Source organism: Helianthus annuus, chromosome 6 (assembly GCF_002127325.2).
Source record: "Helianthus annuus cultivar XRQ/B chromosome 6, HanXRQr2.0-SUNRISE, whole genome shotgun sequence".
NCBI lineage: Eukaryota > Viridiplantae > Streptophyta > Magnoliopsida > Asterales > Asteraceae > Helianthus > Helianthus annuus.
In genome coordinates this window covers 54,357,508-54,373,679 of record NC_035438.2, presented here as the reverse complement: position 1 = coordinate 54,373,679, position 16,172 = coordinate 54,357,508, and the positions used below count along the sequence as shown (strand labels likewise).

The 16,172-nt window shown below is 38.7% G+C and overlaps 2 protein-coding genes across 2 annotated transcripts; one reads left to right on the top strand and one right to left on the bottom strand.

Moving 5' to 3' along the window:
- Positions 1–9,101: 9,101 nt before the first annotated feature.
- On the bottom strand, positions 9,102–10,706 carry LOC110944786. Its single transcript, XM_022186433.1, has 4 exons — positions 10,701–10,706; positions 9,572–9,699; positions 9,529–9,538; positions 9,102–9,482 (listed from the first exon to the last, which is right to left on the bottom strand). The coding sequence occupies exons 1-4, from the start codon at positions 10,704–10,706 to the stop codon at positions 9,102–9,104; spliced, it is 525 nt and encodes a 174-aa protein (XP_022042125.1).
- LOC110865522 (ras-related protein Rab2BV) lies at positions 10,569–12,625 on the top strand. Its single transcript, XM_022114782.2, has 3 exons — positions 10,569–10,727; positions 10,901–11,081; positions 11,986–12,625. Exons 2-3 carry the CDS (start codon positions 10,917–10,919, stop codon positions 12,454–12,456), a joined length of 636 nt encoding a protein of 211 aa, XP_021970474.1. The 5' UTR covers positions 10,569–10,727; positions 10,901–10,916; the 3' UTR covers positions 12,457–12,625.
- Positions 12,626–16,172: the final 3,547 nt, after the last annotated feature.

Here is a 16,172-nt window from a genome sequence, read left to right as displayed (position 1 = left end):
AATGGGGCATATTCACCTAAGGAAGATGAATCACTTGGTGCATAACGATTTGGTGACAGGAGTTCATGTCAAAGGTTTTCATCTGGAAGGGGAGTGCATAAGTTGTGTCAGAGGCAAACAGAAGAAAAAGTCACACCCTACAAAGCAAGTTAATTCAGTTTCAGGACCATTGGAGCGACTTCATATGGATTTGTTTGGTCCAGTGAATGTCAAGAGTATAACAGGAGATTCCTACTGTTTGGTCGTGACTGATGATTACTCCAGATTTTCTTGGGTTATGTTTTTGAAATCAAAAGACGAAACGTTTGACAGCTTGATAGCATTGTTTAAGAAAATTGAGAATTTGTACCAGAAGCCGATTTGTAGAATTCGAAGTGATAATGGTACTGAATTCAAAAACAGTAAGATGGAAGAATTTTGTGACGAACGAGGTATACTGCATGAGTTTAGTGCTCCGTACACTCCGCAGCAGAATGGAGTTGCAGAACGTAAAAACCGGACGCTAATCGAGACAGCCAGAACGATGCTTGCAGATTCTAAGCTACCAATTAATTTTTGGGCTGAAGCTGTTTCTGCTGCATGCTATACTCTCAACAGAGTTCTTACTGTAAAAAAATTCAACAAGACGTGTTTTGAGCTACTCAATAAACGCAAGCCGAATTTGAAGTATCTAGAACCGTTTGGGTTACCCTGTACGGTGATAGAGCCTAATGGCAAGTTTGGTTCAAAGAGTATTGAGGGAATCTTTGTTGGATATTCAAGTCCTACACGGCGTGTCTTTGTTCCAAGCGAGAAGCGGATTATTGATGCAGCGAATGTTGAATGTCAGGGGTACACTATGCCGCCACAGAATCCTGGTGATTCATGGCGTTATCATTATGACAATCTTTGGGATTCGTTTGACATGAGGGAAGAATCTGAGGAAGAAGAAGATTTCTTTGATGAGCTGGATATTTTGCGAGAGTATGAGTCCCAGCTCAGGTTCCCAGCGGAGTATTCTAGAAGACCTCGGGAAACTTCAAATGACGATGAAGCAGGTCCTAGTAATGCTGGTGAACATGATGATGAAGTTGATCCTGGTAATCAGTCGGAGGTGAATGATGATCAAGAAGCTGATAACATGCCAGTATTTGACCATGGTGATTCAGATCTTGAGGGGGAGCAGATCCAATTGTCAAGTCAAACAAACCAAGTTGGTGAACAAGATGCAGAGCAAAATGTTACTAATCTGGAGGGAAATGTAGAAGTTCCAAGCGAAGTGATGCCGCGAACTCTTTCTTATCATCCAGAGGAGTTGATCATAGGAGAATTGCAATCGGGCGTTCGCACGAGACGTCAAATTGACCAGGGCTTAACATGTTTTTATTCTACAGTAGCACCTTTACAAACTGAATTTTCATTAAGTTGTTTTATCTCGCAGGTTGAACCGAGAACTTACAAAGAGGCGCTTACTGAAGACTCTTGGGTCATAGCAATGCAAGAAGAGTTAAGTCAGTTTGAAAAGCTGGGAGTGTGGAAGTTAGTGGATTTGCCGGAGGGTCAAAGGAAAATCAATACAAAATGGGTTTTCAAGTGTAAGAGGGACGACAGAGGAGTGGTTGTAAGGAACAAAGCTCGACTCGTTGTTCAGGGCTTTAGTCAACAGGAGGGGATTGATTTTACCGAAGTCTATGCTCCTGTAGCTCGACTAGAGGCTATCAGAATTTTCCTAGCATTTGCATCTTGGAAGAATTTCAAAATATATCAGTTGGATGTAAAGTCAGCGTTTCTTTATGGGAAGGTCAAAGAGGAGGTTTATGTTGGTCAGCCGCCATGCTTTACTGACCCAATCCACAAGAACAAAGTTTATCTGCTGGACAAAGCGTTGTATGGGCTACATCAGGCACCGAGAGCCTGGTACGAGACTTTATCTCAACACCTACTCGCTAACCAGTTCATACGTGGAAAAGTGGATGCCACTCTCTTCACTAAAGTCGTTGATGGTCATCTTCTGATAGTACAAATTTATGTGGACGATATAATTTTTGGGTCAACAAATGAGAAATTGTGTAAAGATTTCGAACAGGTGATGAAGCAGAAATTCGAAATGTCATCAATGGGGGAGATGAAATTCTTTCTGGGTCTACAAGTTGAACAACTACCTGAGGGAATTTTCATTCATCAAACGAAGTACGTGCATGATATTCTAGAGAAATTTGGAATGTCAAGTTCTACTCCAGCTGCTACCCCACTTGCGACTAATCATGGGATTCACCCAGATCTCTCCGGAGACAGGGCTGATGAAACGTTTTACCGTTCCATGATAGGTTCTTTGATGTATCTGACTGCCTCACGTCCTGATATTATGTACCCAACGTGCCTTGCAGCAAGATTTCAGTCTAACCCAAGAGCATCGCACATGATTATTGTCAAGAGGATATTACGTTACCTGAAAGGTACTCCGTCATTGGGGTTATGGTATCCTAGGAAAGGCGATTTTACGCTCGAAGGGTATTCCGATTCGGATTTCGGATGCTGCAAAGTCAACGCGAAATCAACAACTGTAGGATGCCAGTTCTTTGGTCCTAGATTGGTTACCTGGCAGTGTAAGAAACAAACATATGTGGCGCTATCTACATGTGAAGCGGAGTACGTTTCTGCTAGCAGTTGCTGCTCTCAAATCCTGTGGATACAGCAACAGATGCGCGACTACGGTTTGCAGTTTCTTAACACACCTCTGTTTGTTGATAATGAGGCCGCAATTAATATCACTAAAAATCCAGCACATCACGCTAAAACTAAACATATAGAAATTCGTCATCACTTTATTCGCGATTGCTTCGAGAAAAAGTTGATACGAATTGAGAAAATCCACACTGATGAACAAAAAGCTGATTTGCATACCAAAGCTTTTGATAAAAATCGGTTTCAATATTTGTTAAAACTTAATGGTATGAAATTGCTTTCAGTGTCGGATGGGGTTGTGAGCGTTGATGAGAGTACTGTTGCGGATGAAGACGAGAGACAATCTGCGATGGTTTGTCGATTTTTTACGTGTTTTGGTATTTAGGGGGAGATAGATAGTTGTATATAGTTATACTTTCAGAAAATACAAAAACAGTAAAAAATGAAAAATACAAAAACATGATAAAATCTGAAAAAGAGCTTGTGTATATAGGGAAAATGATAGTACATCGGCTAGACAATTACTGTATGCTAAAGATTTGGATAGACAAAAAGAGTTAAACAGTCTCACTAACGATGTGTCGATAGGTTTTCGTACATTTAGTAGATTTATTCGGGATATAAACCTAAAATTTCAAACTGGTGAAATTCGTGGGGAACACTACTTGGATATATAGGTAACCCCTGAAATCTCGTTTGAAAGGTCTCGTATTCTGATATACTAGGTGTTTATACTCTATGATGTCTGGGGTATTATTTCGGGACTTCTGCTGAACGGTAGTTCTGACCTAGTCCTTGGCTAATACTTTATCCAAAATGCTTGAAATATAGCATAAAGCCCTCAGCTGATTAGACAATAAAATTGATAATCATCTGTTGTAGCTGAAAAGATCCTCTAAAGGGGACATACTGCAAAGTCGAAACTGATATCTCTCTGCTGAACGGAAGTTCTGACCTGAGATCCCTCAGTTCTCGCATTTAACCCCTAATTTATGTACAGATATCATTGTAGTATTCTTGCCTGTAAGACTGAATATTGGGATTCTGGATACGGGAGTATATTCAAGAGGTGGGACACATGAATTGAACTAAGTTCTTAAGACACTTAAACTGTATCCTGAATAAATTGAAGTTTGTGTGAGAATTTAAGATGGATCAGTATATCGACAATCGAGGTGAATTGTTTAAGTCTGAGTATGTAATGTAGCTTAACGGTACTCGTAATCTGTCTGAAAAGTTGATATGATTCCCTGACACGCTCGCCAAAAATAAATTTGTAAATAGTTTACTTTCTGCAATTTAAGTTTTCTGTTATTTTAATTTCTTAGTTTAGAACACATTAAAATCCAAAAAGATTTTATTTCTGCTTTATTTTAGACAAACCAGAGTGGAAAGTTGATTGTCGGATTCTAGAAAGATGAAGCAGATGCAGGAGATTCTGAGCTGAAGAATGAGGAGAGCTTACATTGTTGGAAATTGAATTGTTTCAAAGACAAAAACAAGTTCATTAACTTGATACTTGTTATTTTTAGAGAAAGTTGAAAATGATTTTACTAAAATCAGTTGGATTCGTCAAAAGATCAACCAGGGTCATTAAATTGAACTTGGTAGATAAATCAAGTAATCAGGGTCATTAACTTGAACTTGAATACTTGAGTGGACTTCTAGAGCTGATTGAATTTGTGTTTATTGTTTGAAAAGATAAAGTCTAATGTTATTGGTTGAGTAACAGGTTTGGAGACTTCATTATACCCACGGAAGCTAATTGTCAAAGCTTGAACCAGAAACCTCAGATCCCAGCATACTGAGAGGGGGAGTCTGTGAAAGGGGGAGTCTGGATCAACAGCAAAAGGGAAGTCTGAAGATGGAGCTTGGAAAAGATTTTGAACCTGTGAAGATTGAGTTGTTACAATGAGAAGACAAAGTTATAAAGAGACAAAGACTAAAGACTCAGGAGCTGAAGACTACGTCAACATCCAAGGGGGAGTCTGTTGGTGCACGAAATGTCTGCTGACTACGTCTTATTAAGTCTTGTGTCTAGATAGGTTAAACGGGTGCATAAACATGATTAAATTAGGGTTTGTATAGGTTTTAGGATGTCTACCGTTTGAACATACCCTGGCCGTTTGAAGTTCACCTGGCCGTTTGAATCATGTGTAGCCGTTTGAACAATCCTGGTCGTTTGAACACCATTCAAACGGAAGGGTGGTTGTCTATAAATAGTTGTTCAGTTCAAACGGTCAGCAGAACGAATGTGTGTGTTTGTGAGTCGAGGTGCTGTCGGATTTGTATCAGAATCATTGTAAAGACTCGCAATCAGTAATAGAAAGAGAAATTGGAAGGAACAAGCTGTTTTGACTTAGTTTACTTTGTTTCCGCCTTTGTAAACTGAGATGAACTACTTTTACTGACGTTTAAGGACATCAGAACGGTCCAACAATAATTGTAGATAAGACTCAACTTACAAATAAGTGAATGTGACTTGTATGTATGTAGATATGGAACTGTAGCGTGTGTAAGTAGTGTGAACTTGTATGTACGTACATATGAATGGGATACGTATGAATGTATTTAGATATATGAAAGTGTATACACGTGTTATAATCTAATGATTGTAGATCACTGGTATACGTATATGTGAAGAAGTAGGGTTTTCAATATGTTTGAGATTACGTACTCCTAACCATGTTACTATTGAGAATGAAATAAATGGAGTGCAGGTATAGGAACGCCGGACTCTCGAGGAATTGATGTCGGACTCGAGTAAATAAAATTGAGAGGATGTTTCAATAGAATACCTTACATAGATAGAATGTGATATAGCCTTTTAAGTATATGAATTAAATTACAAATGATGTTACCATGTACTAACGTGTTGGTTATATATGGCGAGTTGGCGACCGCAGGTTAATCAGATATTCATGATGGACAAGTGAACGAGGATCAAGTTGAAGATCATGGATTGTATGGGAAAGTGGTCACATTATTTGTAATCATTTGTTAACATAGTTACATTAAATAAATGATGAATGATGTATTTATGTTAGAAGGGTTGACCTAAACGGTATTTAAGTATGTTAGAGTAGTTAAAAGAAAGAAATTTTACGGTTCATTTTCCGCTGCGTCGTTTTGGGTCAAATCGTGAATAGGGTCTTACACAAAGTTCACACAAATCTGAATCTAGCAAACCCATTCACTAAGCCTATGCATGTGGCTAAACATGAAGGGCATGCAGAGAAGATAGGGTTAAGATAAGCTAGGGAATGGACTTGATATCATGTATTTGGCGCTTTGAACATTTAAATAGCTACATTTCTTTGTTTTGATTTAATGGTTAAACGCATAATAAATATGGTGATATATTTATTTTTGTACGTTTAAGTATACTTGAATAAATTATTCTAAATGTCTACAGTCATTTGGATTCATGGGAATTAATCCAAGGTAAGACTACTATAAAGGATTAGTCGTTCATGAGATAAAGGTTCAAGGTGTTTAGGACCAATATTCATGGATATGCATTGGAGAATGATATCAGACGTAACTCAATTCACAACGATCTTCATGGATCATAGTTATTAGATGTTTTAAATTTGGTATGATATAAATGTCCTTAGACCTAAGAGACATATTGGAACTAACAAATGATTAAAGTTTGTTCTTTGATATTACCTAACGTTGTATCATGATAGGACAATAATAAGGGTATTTGGTTGGGAACATATCTAAGATTAAGTGGGAGTTATATGTTGTCAAATGAATTTTGTTCTCCTTTACACAAATGAGTTATGCATTCAGGTACCCTCTTTGATTCAAACTGGAATAAATGTGTGGCCAAGCTCAAGTTTGGTGAAGTTTTTAGAACATTTTGATTCAGAGAATAAAAGAATAGTTGAACAAATGGCAAGACTGAAAGGTGATCTATGTGTCATGTTCAGTGAATGCCTATACAAAAAGGAACTTAGATAAGTTTACCAAGGCTATTGCGTTTTGTCATGTAAAATGTTACTTGAATACAAAGAATAGTTGAAGAAAATAAACCGTCATGCCTGATAGGGGCAACATTATATAGCTAAACGCCCATTGTTGTCTACGTTAAAGGGTAATTAACCGAGAATCGTCCAAGTGGGAGACTATTGGAATTGGTATGTCCAATACTCAATCATCTAACATTGCTATCATAATATGATCCAAAGAGTTACACTTTGCAGGATAGACACAAATAATATATTTAATTGTTAATATAGAACACGATTTGGGGTATAATATTGTGGAGATTAATTATTTGGAAATAATTAGTTATTGTTTAAAGAGTTAGGCAATGAGGATTTATTATTTGATAATAAATGGAGGTTCCGTCATAGTACTTTAACGTCGGCGGCATTTTAAGCTTGGCTGGGAGCGCGGCGTTTGCAATTCTCAGTGTGAACTTCTACTGAGAAGTCATCGAAGTTGGTTGGTACGGTATAATTAGCTCCTTATCTTGAGGGTTTTAACCCAGAGATCCTTGGCGAAATAGGTCGTACAGACTGTTATTAACTGGAGCGTTTATAGGAGTAAATCCTTGTGAAACATACGTTTTCATAGGAGTGGAGATTATAGGACTTACCATTGATCCAGTGGAGAAAATTCCCGTAGAAGTGGGATTGGCCCTTGGGTAAGCATTTCCAAACAAGTTTGCTTTGTTGCTGCTGCTGCTTCAGCTGTCTCTAGAGGTCCACATTTCAAAGCAAAAATGTGTTATCAAACTCAGGTAAAGCCGTAGAGGCTGGAGCAGTGACTGAGGTGGAGATTATAGAACTCATGGTCAAAGGAGCCACTACTGAACCATGAGAAGCAGGGTATCCGCAGGAACCGTAGAAACGATTACTGCCGACGTGGTGCTACCTGCTATGATATTGTCAAAAGACGGTACAGAAAAAGCCATAGCTTTACGTGAAATGAATTGGGAATTAGAGTTTTGTGAATCCGAGAGGATGGCGCCACTGAAGACTCAATTGCCAGTTGGTCTGAGCTAACTGTGAAAGAGTCTTAGAAAGTCTTGGCTGCAACCTGAAAGATCACAACAAGGAAGAAAACGCACCGTTAGCCTCGTCACAGGGAGGGGGGTCTCTCTGTGACCAAGCTCGGGCGTGAGAATAAGTATCGGAGTATGTGAAGTAAGTCAGTGAGAGAGAGAGAGAGAGGAGAGTTAGAGAGAGAAAGTAGCGATTACCCCTTTTGGAAGGTTTGAGTGGGGTATTTGTACCTTTTGGGTATGCTGACATGGCGAGGTAGTTATGGCCGAACCAGTCACTGTCAGGCAGTTAGAGTTGTAGGCCCCAAGTTAGTTAGGGACGATCCTCTAGGTCGATCGTACCTGTTTAGGTCGTCCGACTCGATCCAATGGCGTCGTACCTTTGGTGACTAGCGTTCGGCTTTTGACGGGGGATGATCGGCCCGGGATAGACGGTCTTCGGTTCGGTCTAGCACGTATCCTCATCATATATCTTTACCAAATCAGTAAAAAAACGAAATCAAGCATTAAAAATAAATATGATTGTGTGCTTACGAGGAGTAGGGATGGAGCGGAGCACCAGGAAGACGTGAAAAAACCACAATTGTCCGTGCCATCTCCGACCATTTTTCAGCTTGTTAAGTTAGTTTCAGGAATGGAATCAACTCATCGATCCATCCTTCGTTTCGATCTTTCTCTCCATTGATAGATGATATAGAAGCTTCAATTTGCTAATAATGATGTTCGCGTAGCAAATAGAAGGAATCCACTAGTCAATTTGTTTAATTATCTATTTAATTTTTTTGATGGCCGATAGTGGTGCTAGTAGCAGTAGTGGTGGTTTTGTCAGGTAGGGTGGTAGTGGTGGTTGCGTCGATGGTGGCATGGTGACAGTGGTGATGAGTTTATTAAAAGTCAAAAGATAAAAAACATATAAAAGGTCCAAAATGCCCCTCAATTTTGTCGGATAAATGTCCAAAAGCCTTTCGTTTAACGATACATTTAAACGAGATTAGTCAGTTAGATGAAAGCGACAACAAAAATAGAATGTCACGTATTCAGATACAATTTTTTTAAGGAACAGACAAATACTGCATAAACCTTAAGAACGGTTTTAAGAATTTGATGTTTCTTTTGAGTAAATTACAAAAATCGTCCTTTGTGTATGCTACTTATTGCAAACTCTATTCCTTGTATTTAATAAGTACAAAAACCGTACTCGATGTTTACAAACCCTTACACATTATGTCCTTTAGCCCTAACCCAATTAGTTTTTATGGTTAAATATGACCAAATGGACCCCACATGAGGGTGTTTTGGTCATTTTACCCTAAATACTAAAATAAATAATCAAAAAATTAGATATATAGATATATTTATAAATACCTATACATACACTCACATAAACACCTCTCTCTTTCTCACAACACACACACCAGCGCTATCTAATTGCCGGACCATCACCACTAGACCGAACACCACCGCCATACACCTTACCGGACCACTCCCACCACCTGCACACACCCCACCGGACCACCACCACCTCCACACCCCCACTGTTTAATCGACCGGTACCTAAAAGCCGGTCTCCATCAAAATTAACAACCGTTGATTGTGGAGGCGATAGATCAAGATCAATAAACCAAAAAGACATCTTAGCAATCTCCATTATAGCAGCTTCTCTCATTTCAACTACATCACTAGTCAAATCCTTATAAGTAGCCACAAACGCATCCTGCCAGAACCGTTGCAAATTGATCCGACGGCTATTAACATACACATCCCACATATGCTCAACAACCTTCACCCTCTCCTCAACCTCCTTCTCAAAACCATCAATTAACTCAATCAATCAACTAAATTAACACCAAAATCACTCTCATAAACAACATAAACAGTATAAACAATAACAAACTCATAAGTATGTCGAAATCGTCGGAGAAACGATTGAGATTGTCGGCGGAGAAGCGGAGAGTGACAGTTTCGGTGAGGATTGACCAGAATGCGAGGAGGATGATGGTTGTTAACGCCCAAAATTCCTAGATCTGTTCGTTTCTTGGTTGGGGCTCGATTTTAGATCCAATCGTTGTATTTGGCAGGTGGTTCAGAACCACCACCGCGACGGTGGAGGTCGTGATGGTGTTGATTCGATCAGAGGTTAATGGTAGTGGGGTGGGTGATGGCGGTGGTGGTTCTAGAGGGAGAAAGTGTGTGTGAAGAGAGAAGAGAGAGGAGACAGATTTGTGGTGGTGGTGGTGGTGGCATGTGAAGTGGTGGTGGTGGTGGTGGTGGCAAGTGGGTTGTAGTGGTGGTGGGGGTAGGTGGTGGTGGTAGGATAGTTAAAGAGAGAGAGGGAAGGAGAAGAGAGGTTAATAATGTGGTGTCTGTATATATAATTATATATATATATATATACACATATATAATTTTAAAATTGTTTTATTTATTGTTTTTTATGATTATTTATTTTAGCATTTAGGATGAAATGACCAAAATACCCTTATGTGAGGTTGACTTAGTCAAATTTAACCATAAAAACTAACTATGTTAGGATTAAAGGACATAAATTGCAAGAGTTTGCAAACATCGAGTACGTTTTTTGTAGTTTTTGAAGACAAAGAACACACTTTGTAATATAGTATCAACATAAAGGACGATTTTTGTAATTTACTCGTTTATTTTTCATACTTAAAATTACATGCTCCAATATTTCTCTAAATCTTTAAATTTTACAAGGTTATTACTATTCTCACATCCTCTATATCTTATTTTTATATTTTTTTTCACCCTGTTCTTTTACTATATATCTATGTATATATATAGAAAGAGATAGAAGTGATAGGTGTGTATGAATATTAACTCGTTACGAAAACTAAATCTTCAAATTTTACAAAAACAAATTAAAAAACTTTAACTCACATTGAAACGTGTTGAACTCGCATCGTTTTCATACACTCCTCAGATATTAATGTCGGCAGTTTCCAACTCCTTAGATTCCCTTTTCCAGTTTCCTCTCATTCCCCCGATTTTTTCTGCACACCGGCATCTTTCCGATCTCTCCGATCCGGTAACATTCTTCACACTCCAACTATACACACTTGTTCACTCTCTAATTCACATTTTAAATCAATTTCTATATTTTATTATTATTCCAAATCGAATACAGATCGCGTGTTTGTCTTAGATCTAGCTGGATCTATGATTACAATAATATTATAATATAAGTTTTGTGTGTGTTAGGTAGGAGAGAAGAAGAATGGCTGGTAAAATAGATCATGATTACGATTATTTGTTGAAGATCGTGTTGATTGGAGACTCTGGTGTCGGGAAATCTAATATTCTGTCTAGATTTACAAGGAATGAGTTTAATTTGGAGTCTAAAGCTACTATTGGAGTTGAATTTGCTACTAGAACTCTTCAGGTTTGATTTGTTTGTAATTTTAGCTTTGTATGTTGTGCATTTGATGTTTAGATTGCTACTATTCATGTATTATATTGCAGATCTACAATCACAAACATAATTATAATGATATGGAAATTAAATTGAAAACTGTATGTGTGCACAGCAATTTCTAGGATTTAATTATGTTATTCTTGAGTTTTATTGATATTTTTAAAATATTTGTACATATATGTCTGAATTAATCGGGTTTGGGATGGGTTTGGGCCTTTGGGGTCGATTAATCGGGTTTGGGACTAGCTTTTATTTTTTTCGCGCGTTTGGGACGGGTTTGGGATTTGGTGATATACCCGTTTACCTGACCTGATTCCCCGATAAAGTGTACCCGTTTACCCGATTGTATACTCGATATAATTTCTTTTATATTTTTAAATATGTATATATATGTTACATCCATTTATTTTATACATATAGGTATTTTATTCTGTATACATTGTAGTTATTTGATACAATTTGATTGTGATAATACTAAATGTAACTAATAATTAGTAGTTGCCTAGTAGACATCCGATGGGTTTTGGGTCGGATATAGCCAACGGGTTTTCAGATTAACGGGTTTTCCCAAAACCGCGGGTATACCCGATACCCAATGGGTATTTACCCGCTAGAAACCCGACAGGTTTTGGGACGGGTTTGGGACAAGCTTATCCCGTCCCAAACCCGACCCATTGCCATCCTTAGGATTGTTAGTTTTTGAGTCGGTTAAGCAGCAAACATTTAGAATGAGGCTTTGTTATATTTTGCTTTTGAGGCTAAACACATGTAAATTAGTTTGGTAAGAATTGGATTCATCAACTAGGTATATACATACACTATTATAGTGTGATGAATTAATACTATTATTTGACCTATGATTTGAACACAGGTTGAGGGAAAAATGATAAAGGCTCAAATTTGGGATACCGCAGGGCAAGAGAGGTACAGAGCTATAACGAGTGCCTATTATCGAGGCGCGGTTGGAGCCCTGCTTGTATACGACATAACCAAAAGACCGTCTTTCGATAACGTCCAGAGGTGGTTGCGTGAGCTTAGAGCTAATGCCGACGCCAACATTGTTGTCCTGATGGCTGGAAACAAGTCCGATCTGAACCATATGAGAGCCGTGGATGAGCAAGATGGTCAATCATTAGCCGAGAAAGAAGGGCTTTCGTTTCTTGAAACATCAGCACTTGACGCACATAATGTTGAGAAAGCGTTTCAGACTGTTTTGACGGAGATTTATCACATCATTAGCAAGAAAGCGTTGGCGGCAAAAGATGTGGCGGCACCTGGGAAAGGAACCACCATTAATGTTGGTGATTCGTCGGGGAGCACACAGAGTTGCTGTTCAAGTTAAGAGTTGAAAATTACATATGTTTAGGTCCTGTTTGTTTTGGTTATTTTATCTTTATGTTTTTTTTTTTTACTGAAAAACGACTTTGAAGCGTATAGACATGTTATTTAATCTTGTCAGTTAAACGATGGATTTTCACATAAAAACGAATATCAAAAATCTATATAACATATAATATTTTTTTATGTATGCGGGTTCCTTGTGATCATGTAGTCCTTTGATGATGTTTCGATTAGTTTTGAAGCCTCGTTTCACTTGTTGAGCTCTCCGTTTGTATAGAAAAGTACACTGTTCAAGCATTGATTAGAGTCAACTGAGCAAGTGAGTGCAGACAAGATCAGTCGTCAACCATTCTGCCATACATGTCACTGGTCTAGCAAGCATACCCTAACCGACTGAATTATGTCCATGAATACCTGCGGATAAGCCTCTTTAGTGTTTATGTTCATCGTCTCGCTCTTGCCTTTCAAGTCGTCATCACCAAATTGATATCCTCTTCTCAGGTTTATATAGATATGTGCAAGTAAGTGTTATTCATCATTTAACTGGCAATTCTGTATAAATACAATGTTGGTTCAGTTCTGTTTGTACATGAAGGAAAACATTAAAACATACCTGTTATAGCAGACAGTGCGTTGGAGAATCCAGTAATGGAGTTCGACATGCTTGTCATCGTGATCTGGTTCCTCCTTAGGGTGCTGACTAATGATGGGGACTTAGAGAACCGAAAAGGGATATCGGTTAGGAGAGGACGTCGAACTAATGATGTTATGGCTAATAGGGTGTGTGTAATTGTGTAACTGAGTAACCCCTTAACCTCCACTTAATTCTGCTTATATAAGCACCCAGGAGGAAACCTAATTAGTTAATAAGGGTAATATGGTCCATCAACAATTACCAACTAATTATTTAATAGGTTCTAATATATTTTGATCTCTATAATGTAAATGATTGTGATGACTATAGATTAAATATTATTACATAATATATTTAATCTTACATTCTCCCACTTAGCCGAGTAATCATTTACTATGAGTATTAGATAAGCCTGATCAGGAGTTAACACTCATTTTAGCCTTAAACAAGTACTATAGCAGAAAAATACAGCTGTTGAATCATTATGCGACTCAGGACCCCCATTAATCATACTATAGCCTTAATTTAAAACCTAATCGTCATGATCAAAATACGCGTAAGCCCTTTGTTTGACTTGTAACTTTATTTGTCTATATGCCATTATACCGGTTGAACATATTCTAATAGACATACAAAATCAAACTGAGGAAATTTCATTAATCATAAACATAAGCTAGTACAATATGCTCAAATAAGTTCTTACTAAATCCCATATTCCGAACATGTTCTTCGTAAACCTTAGGAGGGAGACCTTTAGTCATCGGATCCGCAAGCATATCCTTAGTACTAATATACTCGATACAAAGATTATTTTCCTCAACTCGTTCACGTACAAATAGATATTTCGTATCGAGATATAAACCAGCTCCAGTCAAACTGTTACTGTTCGAGAAACTAACGGCAGCTGAATTATCACAGTAAAGCTTCAATGGTCTAGAAATGTAATTAACAATTTTGAGTCCAGTTACCAGATTTCTAAGCAACATTCCATGACAGGTTGCGTTATAAACAGCAATGTACTCTGCCATCATTGTGGAAGTTGTAGTCAACTGTTGTTTATGACTCTTCCAAGAGATAGGGCCGCCTGCTAACATAAAGATATAGCCCGAAGTGGATTTCTTGTCATCTTTGCATTTGGCAAAGTCAGAATCAGAATAGCCCACCACTTCTAAATGATCACTTCTTCTATAAGTCAATTTATAGTCTTTCGTCCCTTGCAGATATCGAAGTACCTTCTTAGCTGCTTTCCAGTGATCTAAGCCAGGATTAGTCTAATAACGGCCTAGCATTCCAGCAATATAAGCGATATCTGGACGAGTACAGACTTGAGCATACATCAAGCTCCCAACTACTGACGCATAAGGTATCTGGCTCATTTGCTCCTTCTCAACCTCTGTTGTCGGACACTGGAATGAACCGAAAACATCTCCTTTAAAAACTGGAGCGACGGAGGGTTTGCACTGTTGCATGTTGTAACGTGTGAGGACACGATCTATGTAAGCCCTCTGGGACAATCCTAAAATCCCTTTGTTTCTATCTAGGTGAATTTCGATGCCAATAACGTAAGAAGCATCTCCGAGATCCTTCATGTCGAAGTTATGCGAAAGTAACCGCTTCGACTCATGCAACATGTCTAAACTATTACTTGCCAATAGAATATCATCTACGTAAAGGACAAGTATAGTAAAGTTACTCCCACTCATCTTGAGGTAGGTGCATTGATCCACTTGATTCTTCATAAAACCTTGCCTCTTCATGACTTCATCAAACTTGAGGTACCACTGACGTGATGCTTGTTTCAACCCGTAAATGGATTTCTTCAACTTACAGACTAGATGCTCCTGACCTTCAGGTTTAAAGCCTTCAGGTTGTTTCATGTAAACATCTTCGTCCAAATCTCCGTTAAGGAAAGCGGTTTTAACGTCCATCTGATGCAGCTCTAAATCGAAATGAGCTACTAGGGCCATGACGATCCTTAATGAATCTTTACGAGAGACAGGTGAAAACGTCTCTTGATAATCAATTCCCTCTTTCTGAGTGTAGCCCTTTGCAACCAATCGTCGCTTTGTAGCGTTCAACGTTCCCATTCGGATCCAGTTTTGTTTTGAACACCCATTTGCATTCTACGGGTTTGACTCCGTTGGGTAATTCTACCAAATCCCAAACGTCATTTTTCTTCATGGATTCAAGCTCATCAATCATCGCTTTATTTCATTCAGAAGACTGATCACTGCTAGTGGCTTCATTGTAAGAGATAGGATCATTGAGCTTTCCGGGATCCATTTCAGTCAGGTAGGTAACATAATCATCCCAATTAGTAAGCCTTCTTTGCCTAGATGACCTCCTGAGTGGATTATCGGGTACAGCGTTTTCTTGGTTATGAGCGTTTGATGTGCCTTCGTCATGAGGTATAATGGGTTCTGATTGTAGAGGTGAATTTGGAGTTGGTGCAGTAGCTTCAGGTGCAGTAGTTGCATTGGGTACAAGAGGAGTAATCGGAGTAATGGTAAGCGACGAGTGTCTCCCCCCCCCCCCCCGCGTCTTGTACTTCTTGCAATTCTTCGTAAGGGTTGGTACTGCTCCCACTGACCTTGAAATCCTCCAGGAACGCAGCACGCTTGGTTTCAACAATACGGGTGACATGGGAAGGACAATAGAAACGATAACCCTTAGAGTTCTCAGGATACCCGATAAAGAAACAGGTAACTGTTTTAGGGTCAAGTTTCCTTAGGAAAGGATTATAAAGTTTTGCTTCAGCAATGCAGCCCCATACTTTCATATATTTAAGACTCGGTTTCCTTCCTGTCCAAAGTTCATAAGGAGTTTTAGGGACAGACTTAGAAGGAACTCTATTGAGTATATGAACAGCTGCTTTTAACGCTTCAGTCCAGAGGAATAATGGTAAATTAGTGTTGGCTAACATACTGCGCACCATGTTCATAAGGGTACGGTTTCTTCTTTCAGCGATACCGTTCTGCTGAGGTGTACCAGGCATGGTGTATTAGTTCACAATCCCCTGGCCCTTACAAAACTCATAAAATGGACCAGGAGCTTGACCCACATCAGTATGTCTTCCATAATAT

Bases quoted from the DNA above. Each gene is read 5' to 3' on its own strand.
- LOC110865522 (XM_022114782.2), top strand. From the start codon at position 10,917: ATGGCTGGTAAAATAGATCATGATTACGATTATTTGTTGAAGATCGTG. The intron at 11,082-11,985 runs GTTTGATTTGTT...ATTTGAACACAG, and splicing joins TTGCTACTAGAACTCTTCAG to GTTGAGGGAAAAATGATAAA.